Raw genomic sequence first — 21,250 nt, 5'->3', positions numbered from 1 at the left:
ACATTACTCCCATGAACTTTACCTGATTCACCAGTGGCATAATGCAACTTAAATTAGTCTTTTCAACAACAATCAACTATCCTAGGGTTTTCTAAAGGTAGACAATCATAAAAGTTCATGCTACTTGTACTGATAAGCAAACTAAGAACTGTAGAAGATAATTATTCATTATAATTCAATAATATGCATCATTGAAGTCATTTTCCTTGTTTTTAAGAAGGTTTGCAAAATATTCTACAATGTTTGAGATGATTAATGTCAGAATTGTTACTTATGCTCCAACATTTGTCCTTGCTGTTCTTGGAAATTTTTTTCAGCCCACTCATTTTCTTGTGATACCAGGGATTGAACCTGGGGCATTTAACCCAAGAACCACATCCCCAGCCCTTTTAAAATTTTATTTAGAGAGGGGTCTCACTAAGTTGCTTAAGGCTTCGCTAAATTGTTGAGGCTGGCCTTGAACTAGGAATCCTCCTGCCTCAGCCTCCTGACTGCTGGGTCACAGGTGTGCGCCACTGTGCCAGGCAAAACCCACTAATTTGAAGTCACTAAAAAGTGATTGATATGATTCAAATGTATACCTTGTTCAAGAGGATGCAAAACTTGGACAAACAAATATGAGCTGGCTGATAATACTTTGAAGAAAGAATGCTAATGCTAATGGATAACTAAAATTTGGCTCCACATTTTTTAAAGCAGCATTAAATGGGCCTTTTTCTTGGATGTGTTCCTGGTGTTACCTTTCTCTACAAGTCAGTTACCCAGTTTGATAAAATGTGACTATACATAGGACTCACACTCCTAAACCACTTACTATAATCTAGGCAAGTTCTATAATCTATCTGAATTTCTGAATCTTGTGAGACTTCATTATTTGACATTTCATTATTCAATACGATTGGGACAAACTCAGTTTTTTATCCTCATTCTAGAATTATTTTTGCCTTATTCCCCAAAACTTGTGAAGCCTTCACAAAACAACCACAACCAGAAAACATACACAGTAAAAAATCTGATGCCTTCATTACTATTACTTTTCCAAAAATCCTAATAAGAATGCAAATTACACTTGTCTTCAAATGGCAATTTTGAAGACTCCAAGTTTAGAGACTTCAGAAGGCATTTGGAAGACTCAGGTGGGTTACAAAACTACCATCTACAATATGTTTGTGAACAGACAAAGTCTTGTTCTACTTCCTTGAAGCCTATGATCTCTTATGGCAATGTTTCTCTAACTTCAAAGCTCATACAGGTCACCATGCTTCTTGCTAAAAATGCAGATTCTGGTTCAGTAGGTCTGACCCATGAGATGCTGCATTTCTCACAACCTTCCAGGTGATGTTGTTGGTCCACCAACCACACTTTGAATAACAAGAGTTTCTGGCACATGACAATATCACAATACACACACACTTAGAAACTCAGGTGGAAGGCAAATGAAATTAACAATAGTAACTAATATTAGTAAAAAATATATTAGTAACTAATATATCAACAAATAGATTAGATGCATAGAATACAATGATATAATTACTGAGTGGAGAGTATGATATGGAATGTCTCTGTGTGTATGGGTGATTATGTAGAGAAAAGCTGTTTGGGGCACTAGATGCAGATCCCTCCTTTCTCAAGTAAGAACACCGAGATCCAGAAAATTTTGTAGACTTATCCAGGATTGTTAATATGAAGTCATAGTACTGTGCCTGTGCCTCCGACTACAATTTCAGAGCAAGTTTATCTAATCTTTCCCATGAATACAAAAATCAGTGATATGACTATTTTGGGGAGAGAATAAAAGGGAACTATGAAGTTAGACCAAGGACAGTAGTGAGATTCAGGAAAGTATGCTAATTTGAAACAATACATAAAATGACAACAATTACAAAGTAGTTCCAACTGATTTATTTTCTAATTGGAGATTTACTAGTGTGGCTTGTTCATGTAGAGTGGCCAGAGAAATAAGGGAAAGAACTAATTGTTGAGACCCGAGGTCCAGCCTGAATTTTGCCACTGTTTTGCTGGTGGGAACTTAGAAAAGTTACTTAAACTTCCTGAGGCAATTTGTATTTGTTTTGCATCTGTAAAATGGAGATAAGAAATGCTGCCCTACTTACCGCATGCTGCCCTTGTGAGGCAATAGATGTAAAGCAGATGTGCAAAATTAACAGTGCTCTACATTGTACCACTGATTTTACATTATCATTAATGTTTATGAATAATGTCCTTTCTGTCTCTATGGCATTGAGGAAAGGTAACTTAGCATCAACTTGTTTCTCACTCTTCTGAAGCTTCCCCAGCTAGTTTAGGTGACCATCTCAGCTCCAGCTCTTTACCCATCAGAGATAGTCAGAGAGAGTGCAGAAAATACAAATGCCGGCTTCTCATTGTGGAAAACACTCTAGGACATGTACAGAGCAATTGAGTTTGCAGTGGAGCCATCAAGTTCACTGGAAACTTCTTTAACTTCTCTTCTTCCTGTTCCTTCTAGCTCTTGTCCCTTTTCAGTATCTATTCTTGCATGCCTTCCAATTTTGTCTTTCAATTTTTTCCTCCTATTTTCCTATCACCTTTTCCAATTTTATTCTATTGATATCAATGCTAATTCTACTTACTTATATGTAAGTAATATATGTAAGTTATATGTCAATAGCATATTTTTTACTTCAATTTTTATTTTTTATTGGTTCACTATAATTATACAAAATAACAGGGTTCATTGTGATATATTCATATCTGCACATAACATGATTTAGTCAATTTTATTGAACAGTACCTTCCATTTTCTTCCCCCTTTTCCCTTCCCCTGATTCCTGTCCTCTACGCTACTGGTCTCCATTCTATTTTCATATATGAGAAACTTTTATTTTCCTCTTTAGCTTCCCCATATGAGAGAAAACATATGATCCTTGACTTTCTGGGTCTGGCTGAAGTCACTTAACATGATACTTTCAAGTTTCATTTTCCTGCAGATGACATAACTTCATTCTTCTTTATGACTAAGTAAAACTCCATTTTTGAAAAATTAAAAAAATCAGAATCACAAATTCTATAAAGCTGCCAGTTTCAGCTTAATTGGCCAAAAATAAAAGTTATATCAATATGGCTACTGAACAGTATTGCTGAAATCTTCTACTAAACCAAGCATTTGTTGTTCTACTGCAATTCAATTCAGTGATGAATTCTTTGGGACTATTTCCTCATTTTTAATATGCGTTCAATGCTCACTGTTTTCTGCCAACGTTTGAAGATTTTTCAGATAGGCTTTATTGCAAAAAACACTGATCTGCTTATATATGTCAGTATAATCACAACTAAAAATTAGTGGAGAGATACTGTTCATGGTCAAACTCTGGCCAAGTAGTTACCTGACCTGAGGACTAATCATTCTAAAGTTAATAATGGCATAACTATCAAAATGGCTTTTGTACCACTAACAGTTTACACTGTGAAATTTGGGTTTGTTCTACTTATGCTTTTTAAAAATTATACTGTTTTCAGATAAGCAAAAAGGAATCCTGAAAATTCTACACAGAATCCAACATGTTCTTTTGCTGTCGTGTTCTTTAAATGTCAACATCTCTATTCCTTTGCACAAACACTTTAATGGTAGGGTAACCTACTGCCACCTTTAAGAATATAATTTTGTTGCAATAAAAGAGCTATTTCTTTTTTACCTTCTAAAGATGCTTTTCTTCCATAATAATACCCTGAACCTAATTATTTTACTGAAATGACATTCTTAGACAATTATTTATATAGTAATGTCATGTAAGTCCACTCACTGCATTAGAAATAAACAACTGTTGAATAAAATCATCCGGTGCCCAGCTTAATAATGTTTTGATACACATCTACATTCACCAAAGGTCTTCATAAAACATCTCAGAATAAAAATGCACTCAGAAAGAAAGATGTGCTCAAAGGTGCTTGGAATCATTTGGATTTATTTTTCAAAAATTCTCATTTTCAAAATCTTTCATCTGTTCCAATCCTAAAAAACTTTACAAATACTTGTTGCTCTTAAATGTCTAAATTTTAATCGGATGAGCTTCTTCCATTTCACAGTCTAAGGCACCATGCCCACTGATAGGCACTCACCCACAAGGACACCTAAAACATGCACACACTGGCATCTGGGTGAGATTCTGCAGTCCCCATTGTGACACATCGTGAGTGCAAGTGAAAGGAGAAATGCTCACGTTTGTGGGTTCCAGCATCTACTCCAGTCTAAACACAGGCTGTCTCCCTTACAAGCACCCGCAACAACCTTCCCACAACTGCCTCTTGCCATAAAGCAGCCGCCACTTGCAGGATAGAGGGAGCAAAAATGGAAACAATCTGTTTTGTAAGCTTTTTCTCAGCAACTTTCCGCTTTGAGATCTTAAAGCCACCATCCAAGGATCACCTGCAGTGGCTGGGGGCAACGTGCTGATCTTCATTTGAACAACAACAGCAACAAAAACATGGAAACCCAACCCCACTCCTTGAGAAACACGGAGTCCATTATATTCAACTCACTTTCCTGGAAAAGGGCATATTACCTTTAGTTTTAAATGTTGTCATTTAAAAGAAAACAACACTGGAGGGACCCAGGTTCAGAATGATAATTATGGTGCTCCTAGATTAGACTCTTCAAAGCATATGCCAGATGATTCTGCTTAGTAGAAGCAATCATTCCTTTTTACCTAGCTCTATAGCACTCTTAGAGAAGAAGATAAAATAATTTGACATAGAAATTTATGAAGGGAGACATTTGATAGTTGGATCACTGGTGCAGAAAATCCAAAACAATGAATTTTCACAAAGTCACTTTTATTAAAACATTGTGTTACATTATTCCTGATTTGCCCTTCCTAGTTATATTTTGCTTTTTTTCAATGAATTGATTGGAACCTGAAAGTAGTTTTCTTAAACATAAAACAAATGTCTTTTTAAATATAAAATTAAGCACTTTATTTCCTCCTCACTGTGACCTTTACAGATGACTTGTCTATCTGATATGGATGGTTTCCAGATTTTGTCTCATCATACCAGTGTTAGTAATAATTGAATAATATATGTCACCAGTTGGGGGGGGACTCATCTCATTCCTGAAGATTAAAAAAATGCATTGCAATTTTATACTGGCCTAAGTCTTATGTATTAGATACTCAATGACTTAAAAGTATTTGATGTAGAAAATAAATTTCGAGCAGAAGGGTTATGTATTCCTAATCCTTACATTGTAAACAAAAGCTGTGAGGACCAGAGAAATCTGGTGCCAAACCCAAATTTCATACAGTAAGAAGCTGACAAGGAATGAAGTATTCAGTTTCCCTGACAGCTTCCTCTCTAGCAGTGTGACCCTCTCAGGTAGCAGACCTCTCTACCTAGTTCCCAGAAGTCTCTTTCCTTCTGGCCAGTTTTTTTCACCAGAGCTTCCTCATAGCATTGTTCAGCTAAATACTGAGTTCTGGATCTACCACGAGGTATGTCTCACTTAGAAATTCCTTTCTGTCTTGTGTTAGCAGTATAGAGGAGCTCACAACCAAGGATCCATTTGAGAATATCAGAAATCTGTAGGACCAGGTCCAAAATCTTTTGAATGTCATCTGGGAGCTCCTCTCAGAGCTTTTCTTTCATGTTTTGAACCTGAGAACTACTTCGCGATCCCTTCAGTTAGTGCACTTGTCTTCCTGTCTAAATCTTAGCACAGCTCAGGATAGGCCTTCCTGAACATTCTAAGAAAAAAATATCTTTCTTTTCTGAACTTATCTAATGCTTAGTGTGTTCACTTGTCCACCCTTTTGTCAGTCTGCTTGCACCTTGAGATGGGTGTCCACATCCTAAGTTTGTTTTAGATTCCCCTCAACTGGCCCATGAGCATTTAACAAATATTCTTTGATTGAGGGATTTTGGCCTCTGTAGCTCAAAATGAAATGTTGTTTATTACTATGATTTCATGATAAAAATGATTATCAGCAAATACAATTTATACTCATGCATGTAACAGAATTTTATATATTGAAGGTTCTATTAAAAATATTTCTGGGGCTGAGGATATAGCTCAGTTGGTACAGTGCTTGCCTCACAAGCACAAGGCCCTGGGTTCAATCCCCAGCACTGCAAAAAAAAGAAAAAAAAAAATTCTTTTCATTTTTATCTGTTTAGAAATTGGCATTGTTTAATTCACTTAATTACATAAAATTTGACCAATCCTAAAATTCAATTTCTTGATATTAAAATAGTCACAGGTATCTCTTTTTACCATTTTGACTGGAATTACCAATTTTTGATCCATTTCTGAAAAAAAACAACTAAACTTAAATATATAATGTACATTCTAAAGAAACTATAGGAGATATTTCATGTGCCAGAGAGAAGCTTTAGCATTGTACAAATTAATATCACCCTTCTGTAATCTTTCTGGGAGTTACATATTCACAGGCCAATTGAATCATGAAATTAAACCTAAAGCTATTCAAGTCACACAGTCTATGGGATGATATTATCTTAGGATCATCTACTCTTCATTAATCTATTGCTAAAGTAAACAGTTTTATTACCTTCTGCCCTGGCATTTGTTCATGGTGATAACCAGTTCCAAAATTTTTACAAAAGTTAGATATTAGATTGTGATTCTTTATAATGAAATTTCATTCATCACTGAGCCAGTGTTAAATTTCTAGTGTTCTTTGTGCTATTTTAAGCTACTTTAAGCTTGGGTAAAATTTCTGCCATCTATATTAGTTTCAGCAAATGAACAAACCACAAGTCCGTACTGTTCTTCTATATTATTTTAAGCTTAATGTTATTAGAAGCTATTGTGCTTGGAGACAATGGCAATCATGTCCCACAGCCAATTCTGAAGGCAATAGGAAATTGAGAAAGTGGTTTAATAAACAGATGCTTCCTTTTCCTTTTTAAAGAAAATCATATTTATTTGAGTAGGCTTTCTCCATATAATACAATCTGCATGCTTAAAAGGCAATCATTTCCCTAAGTTTATTCACAAAAATGAAATCACTACTGTCCGTAGAAGCATAATTCCTGCCTCGCCCCATGTCAGCACACTGATGTGTGGAACTGGATTGAACAGAGATAGGGAATGACATTCCACAAGTGCTTAGGATTTAGAAGAGCAACTGGAGTTTTAAATAGCTCTCTTGATTTTTTTAGAATTTTTACAAGAGCAAACTACAGGGGGCAGCAAATATTAACAGGCTCTTAGGATTATGCCGAACCTCAGCATTAACAAATGCTGGGCTGCTCAACCTCTCTCTGATGAGAATTGCAGAACTTCAATGTGAAATGGATCATCTTCTTATCGCTTTAGTTTGAAGATATATACAAGTTAAATCTCAAAGGCTTTCCCACTTGTCTTTGCACTGCATGCTGCAATTCACAAGGGATCTCTCACATTCAGCAGGGTTCATTGTCTTCTTCAAATTCTGCAAGCAAGTGTGATGTGCTGAAGTGACATGGATTAAAAACCTGGCATCATCCGAGTGCTGCAGTGAGTGCAGCGGCCCATGAACAGCACACACGTGAGGTAAACAGTGTGTACAAAGAGCATTTTCTTCTCTCTCTGGTTCATTTACTCAGATTGTGTTGAGTACTGTTGGACTTTCCTGAAATAGCTCCCACACTGTTTGGAGGTTCCATTATCTGAGAGAAAGTTTCCAAATACTTGGCATATTTAAAATCAAACTTGCTATCACTGAATTGCCCAAATAAAACCCACAGTCTGTTTTTCAAAAGGGTAGAGAAAGTGAGAACATATTACCCATTAATAGTGTTGGACTTGACTTATATATTTTTAAAATATTTTTTTAGTTGTAGATGGACATGACACCTTTATTTTATCTATGTATTTTTATGTGGTGCTGAGGGAACCCAGTGCCTCACACGTGCTAGGCAGGCGCTCTACCACTGAGCAACAGCCCCAGCCCCTTGATTTATATTTTTATTTTGAGGATGAAAACCAAGAGAGAATGCCAGACCCTCTTCACAGAGCTTTGATCTTATCTGATGCATGGTATAAAATAGTACCTCCTAGGGAAGTGGGGTGGCCTGTACTCCCTTGTTTGGGAAAGTCTGAAAAGCAGAAAAGGAAACACTGTCATCCTTTCTCCTACCTCAGATCTCCAGGTTTTAAAATATCAACAGCTGCCAGAAGGGTTGGGAAGTTCTTTACTTGGTGATTAGTATAGTTACTAACATAGAGTAAGGGCACCACAGCAAGTCTTATAAAGGTCAAAGTTGAACTGATTTCCAAAATAGCAGTCTTGTAATAATGTATGTAAGAAGACAACACCCAACTGGAGAGAGAAGTGAAGAGACTGTGTTCACACTTGATTTTCCAACAGCAGATCTTTTCTGCTCTCTGGGCCTCAGCTCCTTCTGTGCTATTGTCTCTGATGTTTGGTACCATCTCCTATTTGTAATTCCTAATTTAAGTTGGTTTCTGTGTTTCCTTTATTCATAATGAAATATTGCAAATGAACAGCACAGCACGGCAAATCCCACAAAAATACCTATGAACTCATCAGGTTATGAACTCATCAGCCAAAAGTAAATTTATATTAATATGCCATTTTATCTTAGAATTTTCTTTCCTTTTTCCGAGTTTTATTGCAGTATAGCATACATTCAGAAAAGTAAACATTTAGTTATAGACAGTTGAATGACTTTCCATAAACTGAAAACATCTGTGAAGCCAAAAGATAGATCAAGAAAGAATTTGTACCAGCACCACAGACAACCCATCTGTACCCTCTTAGGGTCCCTAACCTTAGCCCCAGTTCCTAGCAGGAGACTTTAACTTTGTTTTTATATAAATCACACAGTATGTGTTCTCTGGTGTTTGATTTCCTTTCTCAAACTCACATTTGGGAGATTCATCTATACACTGCTTGTAGTTGTAGGTCTTTTATTCTCGTTGCTGTATATTCCATTGTGTGCATGTTTTCTGCTGAATTTTAAAAGAAAAATAACAGGGATATAAGATTCAATAAGTTTGAACTCTGTATCCTTTCTATTGTTTTTTTTTTTTTTTTTTACCACTTCTATTTATGCAGCTATATCCATTAATGACACATAAAACCATTCTGTATGTTTTGAATTTAACTAAATAGTACCTGTCTATACACCCATTTTACAACTGCTTTTCTTCTCTCAACCTTAGGTTATTAGATGTATTGTCTACTTCAATATAAGTATGTCTAGTCTATTCTAACTTCTGAATAGTAGTCCACTGAAAGTACCATGTTAAAAAATCTGTGTCCTGTTGACAGCCACATAGGGCCTATCCTCTGTGGCACATGCCCAAGAGGTCCTCCAGTGGCTACTTGGACGTGTAACTGCTGGTCTAAGTGTGCATACTCTCATCTCTACTGGATAGTGCCAAATTGCATCCTTCTCAAAGCAGGGGTAGCAGAAAGTGAGGAGAGCTCTCGCTGCTCTAGATGCAGGCCAACACTTGGAATTGTCAGATACGTGTTTGCATGGGGTATGTTGGGTTCTGACAGTTTGCTGAGAGCGCAATGGTGTGTCACTGGTAAACTGGTCATGTTGAATAGCATGTCATTTCTTGTCATTTATTTCTGTTTCTTTACAAACTTTTTATTTTCTCACACCTAGCTCCCTTCTCTACACTGCCTGCAGATTTTGCAGGTGACAGTACAGATTTCTTTTTCTCTTTCTCTCTCCTATTAATTAACAATACTGATCCACCCAGTATTAATCTGTCCACCTATGCTCTTTGTCATTTTGCAGAACTTGCTTCTGGTCCATGGTTTTATTTTATCCCCTCTTGCACCAGTAATTTTTTTCTCTCTTGACCCTTTCCTGTTTGAAAACAAACAACTTCAAGTCTCTTCTACCCTAGATGTTTTTCCTTTGCTCAGCATTCTAATCAAAAGTCTAAGCCATGCATCTCTTACCTAGCTTCAACTCTCTTGGAAGACACAGTCTCTGTTCTCACACTCTCATAATCTCATGGTATTCATGTCATATTCCACTGACATGGGTTTCAAGATTATCAATGGCATCTTCATGTCCATGGCTAATTTTGTTGTCCTCAATCTTATTTCATTTCTTTGGACCTCATACTTATTCCTCCATCCTTCCTTCTTTTATTGACCAGTCTGTCTCCTTTTATTTCTTCTAGTGTGTCCACTACCTGGTAAGAATCCCTCTCATTCCAGCCTCAGAATTTTGTGTTTCTTTCCTCTGAGCTTCCATGGAAACTTCCCACCATTTATTATTTATTTTCAACCCTTTACATGGGTCACATGAATTACAACCATTGATGATAAGAGAGTCTGAAAGATCTACATTTCTGTACTCACTGTGCTTAACTCAGAGTCTTGGTAAATGTTTGTAGATGAGTCAATTAATTAGTTGGGTGTTTGGGGCCCTTCTAGTTCTAACACACTAGTGCAGAGTCTGCAGGAATAAAAAGGGGCCTCTTTCCTCTTGCACTGTCTCACCTTATACACTTGCACTAATGGCCTTTCCCCTGCTGGAGAAGTCATTTGCCAAAATCCAGGGGGTTCTACATTGGTCTGAACAGAAGTTCTGTTACAAGTTGAGAAACAACAGTCAGATTCTGAGAACTTGGGCCTCCAGAGAACCAGATGAAGCCCTGAGTGGAATTCCATTCCTTCCCTTCCATCCCCCAATTCCCAAACACTAAGAAAAGAAAAATAGGAGGTGAGGAAGAGGAAAGGAGAGAGACATGAGTGAATAATAAGAAGAAAACAAGAGTTCACAAGGGATGTCAAGTAGGTAAAGGGGAATCATGAGGGTTTTAGCCCACTCAGAATTGCAGGCATAAAATTTAATCTTCTACAGGAGCAACAGACTTTGATTTAGATCATCTACATTTGTCCACCTGCAGGGCTGCTAGTCCCGAGGTGGTTTCAAGGTGTCACAAAATGACTACATTTTACCCCAAGCAGTTCCTAGAACCCCGTGGCCATTCCTATTAAGTGTTTCCAGGACCTCATTCATGGCAAAGGCCTCCATTAACACATTCCTTGGGGCCAGTCTCACCATGTGAAGTATCTGACCACATACTTCTTCCATCACTATGTGTGAGAAGCAGGGGGCAGAATTCAGGCCATTGTGCAGCTTCCCTAGTAAGAAGAAATTGCTGTTTTCCAGACTCATCAGCTGCTAATTTTGTATTAAATAGTATGTTGCCAACTCATATGTACAACAAATGACTCTTTTATGTATTAGTGCTGTTTTGTAAAGACCCCCTCTTTTCTGTGTGTTAGAGTGCTTACCTTAAGAAAAGAAATATTAGCTTGATTCAAAGCACTGAGAGAGGTGTGCAGCCCCCATCTGTTCAAATACAAGGGCTAATTGATGGCCCAAAGACCTTGATCTTTATTTTTAACGCAATTCACTTCTAAACACTGGTGACATATTTACACTTTAAAATGATAAAGTTCACCTCATCAGTAATCCTAAAAGGCTCTTGAACCTGATCTATGACTGAAAAGGCCTCTTTTTCCCATTTCCTCATTTCGATGGGCAGCTGTCAAATGTGGCCTCCTTGTACCCTCATTTTAGACTGTTTCATAATAAAATAACAAATGAAAATAGGCACTGTAATAGCAACCTTGACTCCTACAGCCCAATGTTCCTGGAAAAATGTCTGTACTGTATAAATAGCAGATAGATTATCTACTTGCCTACAGTGGTATGGAAGATAAGACTCTGAAAGGAAAGGGAAGTAAAATTTAGCACAAAATGAGGAGAGATATTGCTCTAGGAATAGAGATATTTAAGGGTATGCGAAAATAGCTGCCTAACATGTACATTCAAGTGAAGATCTTTCCATGAAAAAGTCCAAGTCACCTTTTGTTTAACACATTTTTTATACCACACTGCCACAACAAATTTGGTCTGACCCAAGAGATCAATTTTGGCTAAGGAGTGGTCTGTGTCATTTGTGAGTATTGAGGAAGTGGCAAGGGAAGCACTAGGAACTTATGAAGGCCAACAAGGTCTCTGTCAGATTCCAGTAACTTCTTAGACTGTGTACATCCACATAGGAATGTGAGACACTATACCTCTGTAAGCCTAGGGATTAGAAGGAACAATTCCCTGATATATCAGGGCAATACTGTCCCTTTGTATTTTTTAGTCTCAATACAGTTGATTTGAAATACTATGAAAGTCTTTGTTGTCACCCTTGATAAAAGATATGAATTCCAGGTTAAATATTTACTTATTAATGATAAAAATATTAACTGAGGTATTGATCATGCATCTAGGTCAGATGTTGGCACTGAATTAGGCAGGGTGACCTCAATGTGTGAGTTGCTCATTTGTTCATTTGCTTATTAATTCAACACATATCTGTTACCTTGCCTACTATGTACCAGGGACCTTGTTACGAGCTGGGCATTCAAGAGTGAACAAGATCTTATGCAATAAAGCTCTCCATTTCCCTCTCCGCTCCCTCCCCTTTGATTTTCTTTCTTATTCTCATGCAATACCATCTCTCTCCATTTCTGACTTTGTTTAATATCATCATCAACATATTAGATGCTCCTGTCAAAGTCTAGGCCGCCGAGCTGAGGAGTGGTGGTGTGCACCTGTAACCCAGTTCCTAGGGTGATGGAAACAAGAGGACCATGAGTGTGAGGCCAGACTGGGCAACACTGAGACTTTGTCTCAAAGAAACAAACAAGAAAAATCTGGGTAGCCATAATAACTAAAGATTTTTCCTCCTTTTCATTCTATTGCACATTCTGTTGTTCCTTAATCTTGGATTTCTGCCTGGAAAACTGAAATCCCAAGGACACAAGTCTAATAATTGATGGACAAAGTTAGCTACTAATTATTTAATATCTTGAGCACCAAATGAATGTTTTATTTATATTAAATATTATAGTTGATCTTCACAATAACTTTACAGAACAGGATATTCTCACCTCCCGCCATTATAGAGATAAGAAAACTATGGCTCAGGGAGGTTACCCAAGGCCCTTGAGTTCTTAAGTGGATTAGCCTGTGTTCAAATGCAACACAGTTTGAGGTTGGAAGCATGTTCTCTGCATTCTGCCACATGCTTTGCACCCAACATTGCATTTCCTCATGGAGGTTCCCAGTAGAGACCCCTTCACACACACCATTGGTTCATCTGTCTGAGGTGATATTTTATGCCTAAGGTGAAGCACCAGTTAGAAGGAGTCATAAAAAAAATAAAAAAATAAAAAGCCTCAAGGTGAAGCACTTAATCTTAGAAGAATGAATTGTCAGACTTTCGGTCTGGTACAGTTGGGAAACTCTTTAACAAAAGCCTTTTTTGTAAATTTTAGTTTCATATGGCTGAAATGTTTTTCATCTTTTTGTCTTCTTTGTCTGAAATCTCTCTGGGGCTAGACCAGTATTATTTTGTTAACATTTTTGTCAAGATAGTGCCCTGAAAGTCTATTTACCTTAAATCGTGGCAAAGGAAAGCTGATTCATGGCAGCCAGGAAGCTGAGAAAGAGGAAGGGGCCATACACAAGAAATACCCTTCCTTCCATAGCACATCCCAGTGACCTACTGCCCCCAGTTAGGTTTCTCCCCATCTTTCCACCATCTCCCAATAATGCCATTAAATTATGAATCCATCAGTAAATTAACCTAGTGATGATGTCAGAGCCCTCACAATTCAGTCATTTCCCAAAAGTCCCACTCTGAACATTGCTGCAGTGGGGACCAAGCATTAGAGCCTTTGGGGAACACTCCAGATCCAAACCATAACTGATGGCTCTTCCAGTAAGTTCCAGTAAGAAAAGATAAGACACAAGATCAGAGGGCTGATGTGTTTGCATGCACTGTTGAAGTTAGTGGTGGATTATCATAGAAGGCAGGTACCTTTGTGTATTGGGAAATTTTTAAATAGCAATTTCAGAAGTCAGTGGAGTATCAGCCATTGAAAAGACCTAAATAGGTAGTTTTGTGTGCTAAACAGTGTGGATTTCACAAAAACTGTTTCCTTTGAAGTAAAAAGCTCATCTCTTTGTAACTGGAATAGGTTTTGAAGAAACAAAGCTTCAAGAGCTTCAGATGGCCAATAAAAAATGTTGTAATCTCCTACAGCAGAGACGTGATTTATAAGGCAACGTATTCTTTATGACACATCAATGTTTGCAACCGACCAGGCCAGTAAGTAAGAAACTCAGACTTAAAAACAAACAGCCGTGACATAACTTTCTTTTACAGGTGTCATTGGCTTAAAACAACCTTTGCTCACTCAGTGACTGGCTCATTTTGGATGTGTGCAAGGTGAGGCTGTGTAATAACTGTGTATTTCTCCCACTCATGTGCAGGAACCACAATGGTTTTTAACAAAATAGAGATAAAATTTCTGTATATGATTGCATTTGAGTGGTTTTAAACCATTTTGGGGGGGACCTCAACAAAGCTCTATCTCTGTCATGGGATAATCACTTTAAGAAGAGGCAGCAGAAAATAATGGCTAAGAGTATGGGTTTTGGAGTTGGACAAACTTGGATGCAAAACCAGTCCAGTAATATGCTAGATTTATACAATCTTGGGCAAAACACTTGCATGCCTCAGGTAACTCACATGTAAAGTGGGGATAAAAAAAACACTTCAGAAGATTATTTGTGGATAGAGTAATGTTATACCATTTAAGTGCTAAGTTCAGTGTTCAGTGCATAGTAAGTAATCAGATAAGGCTTGCTATTAGTTTTTAGTCATTTATAAAACATATTGAATAACTACTATGAACCAAACAAAATACAAATGTAGTTTGTGTGTGTATATCTTCAAGTAGTGAAGTACACCCCCATACCGCCTCTGTATTATATGAAAATGTATAATTAGAGTTTTTAAGCAGTCTCTAACCACTAGCACATTAGCAAACAACAAACACCATTGCGTGGTGCTGAGTTTGTTTACTTGGCAAAATGCAGATAATGCAGCTGCTTCACACAACAGTCAAACAGGGGGGTGTGCTGATTGCAGCGTAAATTGAGCCCTAGGACTATATTTAGTTAGAATGTGACATCATTTTAAAATTTGAATTATTCAAATTGTGTGTCTTAAATAACTTTATTATTTAAGAAAACCTGGGGAATTGAGTAAATGCCTCATACTCTTCCCGACTACATTTAACCAAATACAAAAAACAAAAAGCAAAACAAAAAAGACTATGAGGTAACTAATTTTAAAATTCATAACATCTACATTGTAACGTGGTTATCTGGGTCAAAATATATGTCCTGGCACATATAACTATATGCTATAAAATATTATTGATAAAGCAGCCTAGGCCAATAAGGTGAGTCTTCATTCTGTCCACAGACATTAGCATTATGAAGGGGTTCCCTGTGGCAATTATGTAGTCAGTAAAATGCTATTATTCTTATCTTTCCAAGTGTAGTTATGGCTATGTCTATATTATACTCAACCTCATTTAGTATTTTTGACACTCAATGAATATCAAAAAGTTCAATCAACTCTGCAGATGTCCCCAAATACCAGTGTGCTTGGCTTATGGACAAAACAGCCAGACTTATGGTTTTCATTTTGTTTTATTCCAAATGTTAGTCTCTTGCAGACACAACCTCTTTTGGGGTTCTTTCCTTCCACTTACTTTGGGATTATAAGTGAATTATTAAAAAGCAAAAAGACCCTGAAATGTTTCTGCTGTTGAAGGATGCTGTTGGTCAAACATCTGCTAAGTCATACATGGATGTTTGTAGTCAAGAGAACAGCAATGAAAAATTTAATAGGATAGAAAGCACAGAAGTTATTTGGTCCAAGAAATAAAATCATCATGTTTGTGTTTGTAGAGAGTAAGCAAACTGGTATTGGTAGGGGTTTTTGTTGTTGTTGTTTGTTTGTTTGTTTGTTTTAAAGACTGAGGCAGTGTGCTATCATGGAAAGAAACAGGCATCAGAAAATTTGGGGCATCATCGCACACTGTGTCCTTGACTTGTAACATTACAATCCTTAGTTTTCTCTAAGGTAAATCATCACAGTTTTCCTGGGATTCTCCCATCTGTGCCCTAGGACTCCCTCAGTACCAGGCAAGCAGAGGATTGGTTACCCTCATCCTCATCAAAAAGGTGAGGGTAGTAGTAACTTCCTCACTGAGTTGTACTGCAGACTGGAGAATAAGCAAAGCATCCAGCACAGCCAAGAACAACATCCCCAAATGGGAACGATTATCATCATTATAAATCTCATCCACATGTCCTATTCTATTTCCTCTCAGAGCATAGGCTTGTCTGTTTCCATTTTATTCAACACAATCAACACTTAACTAGCACAGCAATACTCACTCTAATTGATCCCATCACATTCTGAAAACACCTACATCTTTACACTGTATTCTCCACTCGATGGTCATGAGCTTTACATCATCCTTGCTGGAATCCAAGAGATAACTTTTTGTTTCCTGCCATGCTGACCTGATATACTGTTACAGTTGAGATGTACAGTGTGGAACTTCCAGACCCCACAGTGATACACAGTTGGCCTTCAACAAATACTTGTGAAATGAAAGAATGGTTCATTATCAAAAAGCAGAAAACCCACAGGTGAGCTATGGCAAACCAATGGGGTGAACATAAAGTGGCAGCTGTTCTCTTTTCAATAAACTCACCTTTTTTATTATCGATTTCACTTTACTTATGGCAGAAACATTGCTCAGTATCTTTTAGGAGTCAAGAGAATATTTCTTTTCCAGAACAAAAGCTTCCAATATACCTAGTCTGCCCTCTCCCACTCTCTGGCCTCCATACTGCTTCTTGGTTCTCCAGCCTCAGGTTCCTCCCTTGCTATGTTGAAATATTCACTGGCTATGTCTAGCATCATCACTTAGTCCAGCTCCAAGCTCAAAGAACATCCTCTTGAATCTTTCAGATTCCTCTCTTCACCTTGTTCTACCTCAGGGTTATTTACTCATGCCCTGTGCCTTCCACATCAACCAAGTTATGCCCCTGCTTTCAGCCTTCCCAATGCCTGATGTCTCAAAATTCAGACTCAAAGAGCAAAGACAGTCAAGTCACATTCTTTCACTCTCTGTCTTGCCACTCAGGATGGACTTTCTCCACAAATTTTTGGTGGGTCCCACCCAATATCTGACCAACCAGGACAACCCTCAGAGTGTTGTCTGCCAGAATCAGACAGAGCTGGGTTTTAAATATCAACTCTGCCATTTACTACAGCATGGCATTGAAGGGATGTTTCCACTCTGTTGAGCCTTGATTAATCCTTTGATACAATGAGGATAAGAATTGTACTTGTGATAAAATAGGGATAATCAATATGGGAATTGAATATAGTAACATATACAAAGCTTGTCTCTGAATTCACTCACTCCCATTCATCCTAATACTCCCATCATTTCTTAAGGTTGCCTACTTCTCTTTACTAAAATTATGTAGAGAAAACAGTTGTGAAAAGTCTTGACTATCTATTCCCAAGTACTTTGTTTTGGCTTTTAGTTGGCTCTTAATATTCATTACTGGATTGACTCTAGAAGTTGTAGAGTCCTCTCTGTTAGAAGATCTGTGCCAGGGTAGAGTTAGAACAAATGCATTTAGGTAGCACAAGTCACATTAAAAATGAAAATACAAGACTTATATGAAAGAAAATCCTCAATGGGGACTTTTCACAACCACAGGGGAGAAAGAGGAAAGCTTACACTCCTGACCTCTCACCCTAGCATTTTTCTTCTTTCCACTTTTCAAGCACTGAATAATCAACATGTCAGAGTTCATCTAGATCTAGATCCAATTAAGTCTGACCTTAAGGATAGTTACTCATAGCTCCCAGCAGGTGTGTGCTTGGAAGAAATCATCATGTGTCCTTTGTTCAATCTTTAAATTACCCAAGTTTATGGTCCTTTCTGAACAAGCTGAGCAATATCACCTATTGAATGTCCTAGGAGAACAGATGCTGGTTTAAGAATCTAGGCATTTGTGCTTGAAAGGATGTTATGAAAGAAAACACCTCTCTACTTAATCCACATGGAACAAATCTGAGAGTTGAAAATTCTCTGTAGCTTTTGTCTGAATCTTCGTGCTCGCTGCTGGACCAGGAGTAACATAACCTTGATCCATTGGTGACATCATCTGTGCAGAGCTCTGCAAGACTGCTATAAGGATAAAATTGGTATATGGAAGTTTAAGTGACATGATACCTGACATAGTAAGTGCTTGGTTAATGGTATTCATTATCAACATAATCAATATTATGAAGATATTTACCAGGAGTTTCAAACACCAGGACAACCTTCACTGTGGGAAAATAATGCATGTTTGTGTATATGTGTGTGTGTGAATGTACATGCAAGTGTGAGTGTATGATTTCAATCAATTCTCATATAGACATATCTTCTTTAGTTATGCTTATTATTTCAGACTGACTTTAGAAGTCGTGATCTAACATATCCTGGTTACAGACTCTTGTGATGGCCTTTGTTGGGTAAATGGGAGAGGAAGGTGTTACAGAGGCAAGTACCCATGGAGATCATGGTACTTGCTAGATGCTTCTCATACATTTTCTCATCTATTTTTCACAACTTCCCTGCAAAGTGTTATTATTTCCATTATACAAAGAAAACAGATACAGACATAATTAAGAACACAGATTTAAACCAGGTTTAAATAACTGTAAATCACTTTCTATTTGGTAGGGGGAGTGGGGATCAGAAGATCTGGTTTCTGGTCTCACCATCCCCCCTAAAAAAGCACGATACTGAGCAAATTTTCTCACCACTCTGATCTGTAATTTTCTAATCTACAAAACAAGGAGATTGGATTGGATCATTTTTAAGATCCTTTCTAGAAATATAAGTTTAAGATGAGATACTATAAAATAAACCTAAAAATAAATATAATCAAGGAGAAATAAAATGAAGGACAATTTTCAGTTTTGAATCAACGAGTCCATATTCTTTGAGGGCTCATCCTTCTTGATATAAAGAAAGGGAAAAATAGAACCCTTTTGGTTCTTTCTCCAATGCTCTTTTCTCAGATTGCATGTTTTGCACCCTAATTGACCTCTGGGACATGGTACTGAGGATGGCTGAGCTTGTCTCTCTACCTGAACCCCCATTTTTCTACCAGCCTGCTTAACCGTAGCCCAGCCCATCCCTCAGGATATAATGTGGTTCCTGGTGTGAAAGCTAAATGGGACCTTCCTTCTAGAGTCCTCTGAGTAAAAGGTCAGGCAGGAGCCCACTCAGAGTCATGGAGAATGTCTAGAAAGCTAACTGAGGATTTCTCCCCTAAGAGGAGTGACCAGACAACAGGAAAAACTATGGTCGGATAGATCTTTAGCTCCCTATGAATTTATTTCTTTTTTCCTGCAATTTCTTCCTTTTTCTCATGAAGCGTATTTGTCCCTAAGATCCAGGTCCTGGGAACTTTTTAAAAATTCTGTCTCCAGTGGCCCACCTCTCATTCCTTCTGCTATGCTAAGCGCTCACACTTTTAGAAAAGCACAAATACTGGATTGTGGTTAGTTGTCTATGTCAGCCCTTTATTTAAGCTTACATCACTATAAATATAACCAGTGTATTGTAATGCATAGTAAAGGCTCTCCTACTGTTTTGGACTGAAAGACTGTAGAGCTATATCACAATCATTGTCTGAACCCAGCAGAAGCAAGGCATTCTCATGTTCAAGAGGGAAAATGTACCTAGCTTTAATAAGGCCTGATACATCTGTCCTAACCAAACAGGTGCATTGGTTATCAGTTCTTTACCTTACAAAAATATTCATGTAGAGTTTTTTTTTTTTAAAAAAACTAAACAATTCTATTGAATTTTAATATGAATTTATAAAGATTTGATTAATGTACAGCTTTTATTGAAATAATCTCTCCCACTAGACTCTTAGCTCCTTGAGAGTAAGGATCATATTTGATTTCCTTTCCATTGTGCTCCTAGTGCCTGGCACACAGTAAGTGCTTAATAAATACATTAAAGGAATGAGTAAATGAAAGAATAAATGAAGAATTAGAACTATTATTAAAATGAAGGAGGACAGTATGTTGCTAATGCCTGCTGCTGATCACAAAAGACCTTAGAAATAATATTGTGGGCTAATGAAACAAAATATATTACAATAGTTTAATTCTCTTTATTTTCTGTTTGGGCAAATGTGTTGTTGCTCATAAGAATAAGCACTTCTTGGGAGCCGCGGGAGGGGAACATGTCGGAGTCCGACCTCGGCAGGAAGTGGGACCGGTGCATGGCGGATGCCGTGGTGAAGATAGGTACTGGTTTGGGATTAGGAATTGTTTTCTCACTTACCTTCTTTAAAAGAAAAATGTGGCCATTAGCCTTTGGTTCTGGCATGGGATTGGGGATGGCCTACTCCAACTGCCAGCATGATTTCCAGGCTCCATATCTTCTACATGGAAAATATGTCAAAGAGCAGGAGCAGTGACGTACACTGAGAACATCCCAGTGGGAGGACAAGAGAAATCATGTTTATTCCTCAGGAATACTGAAGTGCCCTGGAGTAAGCTGACATTCTTCTGGAACAATGTTATCAGTAATACTTTAAACTCCAGCACACTGTTTATGTATTTGAAACCAAGTCTGTTTCTTGTTTTGTATTTTCTCTCTGGAAAATGTAAAGAGGTGGTCTTAAATAAATTTAAACAAAAATGGGAAAAAAAAAAAAAAAAAAGAATAAGCACTTCTTGTTAGTGCTTCAACACGAAGAACAACAGCCAGGTGTTGATGGTGGAAAGGTGCAGTGTACCTGGAATATTAGCTTTCTGCTGTCTTCTCAGTGATGACGTACTTCTAACATGCACCTTTGGATTAAAGAGTGATCGCTCTGAATAGTTAGAACTTTGCTCAATAAAAATAATGGTATTAAAACGAGTGAGTAAAAGTGGATTGCGTGCTGTGTTACATCAGCATCTTTATGACAGGGAAAAGGCAGAAGCAGATGACTGGTGATTTCCACAGATAATACCAAATGGAGATGAGCCAGACCTAGAATTGAAGCCTTGCTCAGAAATACCAACTAAAGAGAGGATCTAAAATCCCTCCTTATCTCTCAGACACTTGCCATTAATATGCTGTCTATTCAGTGATGATAAACATGGCTACCATCCCAGCTTATATCAAATATCACCAGGTAAATTGCTGGCAGAATATGCTGTGGGATTCCTCAAGGGTAGACTAAAAAAAAATTGCTGTGCTATTTTCCCTATAGTCTGACTGCTTTTCAACCAGTAATCCCTGCTGCCAGCATTTGAAAG

General features: G+C 37.6%; 1 protein-coding gene across 1 annotated transcript; it reads left to right on the top strand.

Moving 5' to 3' along the window:
* Positions 1-20,170: 20,170 nt before the first annotated feature.
* On the top strand, positions 20,171-20,645 carry LOC306645374 (MICOS complex subunit MIC10). Its single transcript, XM_079113111.1, has one exon. It carries the CDS (start codon positions 20,185-20,187, stop codon positions 20,419-20,421), a length of 237 nt encoding a protein of 78 aa, XP_078969237.1. The 5' UTR covers positions 20,171-20,184; the 3' UTR covers positions 20,422-20,645.
* The last annotated feature ends 605 nt before the right edge of the window (positions 20,646-21,250 follow it).

Source organism: Sciurus vulgaris (assembly GCF_902686455.1).
Source record: "Sciurus vulgaris genome assembly, chromosome: 15".
In the NCBI taxonomy this organism is placed as follows: domain Eukaryota; kingdom Metazoa; phylum Chordata; class Mammalia; order Rodentia; family Sciuridae; genus Sciurus; species Sciurus vulgaris.
The sequence above is the reverse complement of the archived record's forward strand: the minus strand, read 5'-3'. Positions and strand labels throughout refer to the sequence as shown.

Bases quoted from the DNA above. Each gene is read 5' to 3' on its own strand.
- LOC306645374 (XM_079113111.1), top strand. From the start codon at position 20,185: ATGTCGGAGTCCGACCTCGGCAGGAAGTGGGACCGGTGCATGGCGGAT.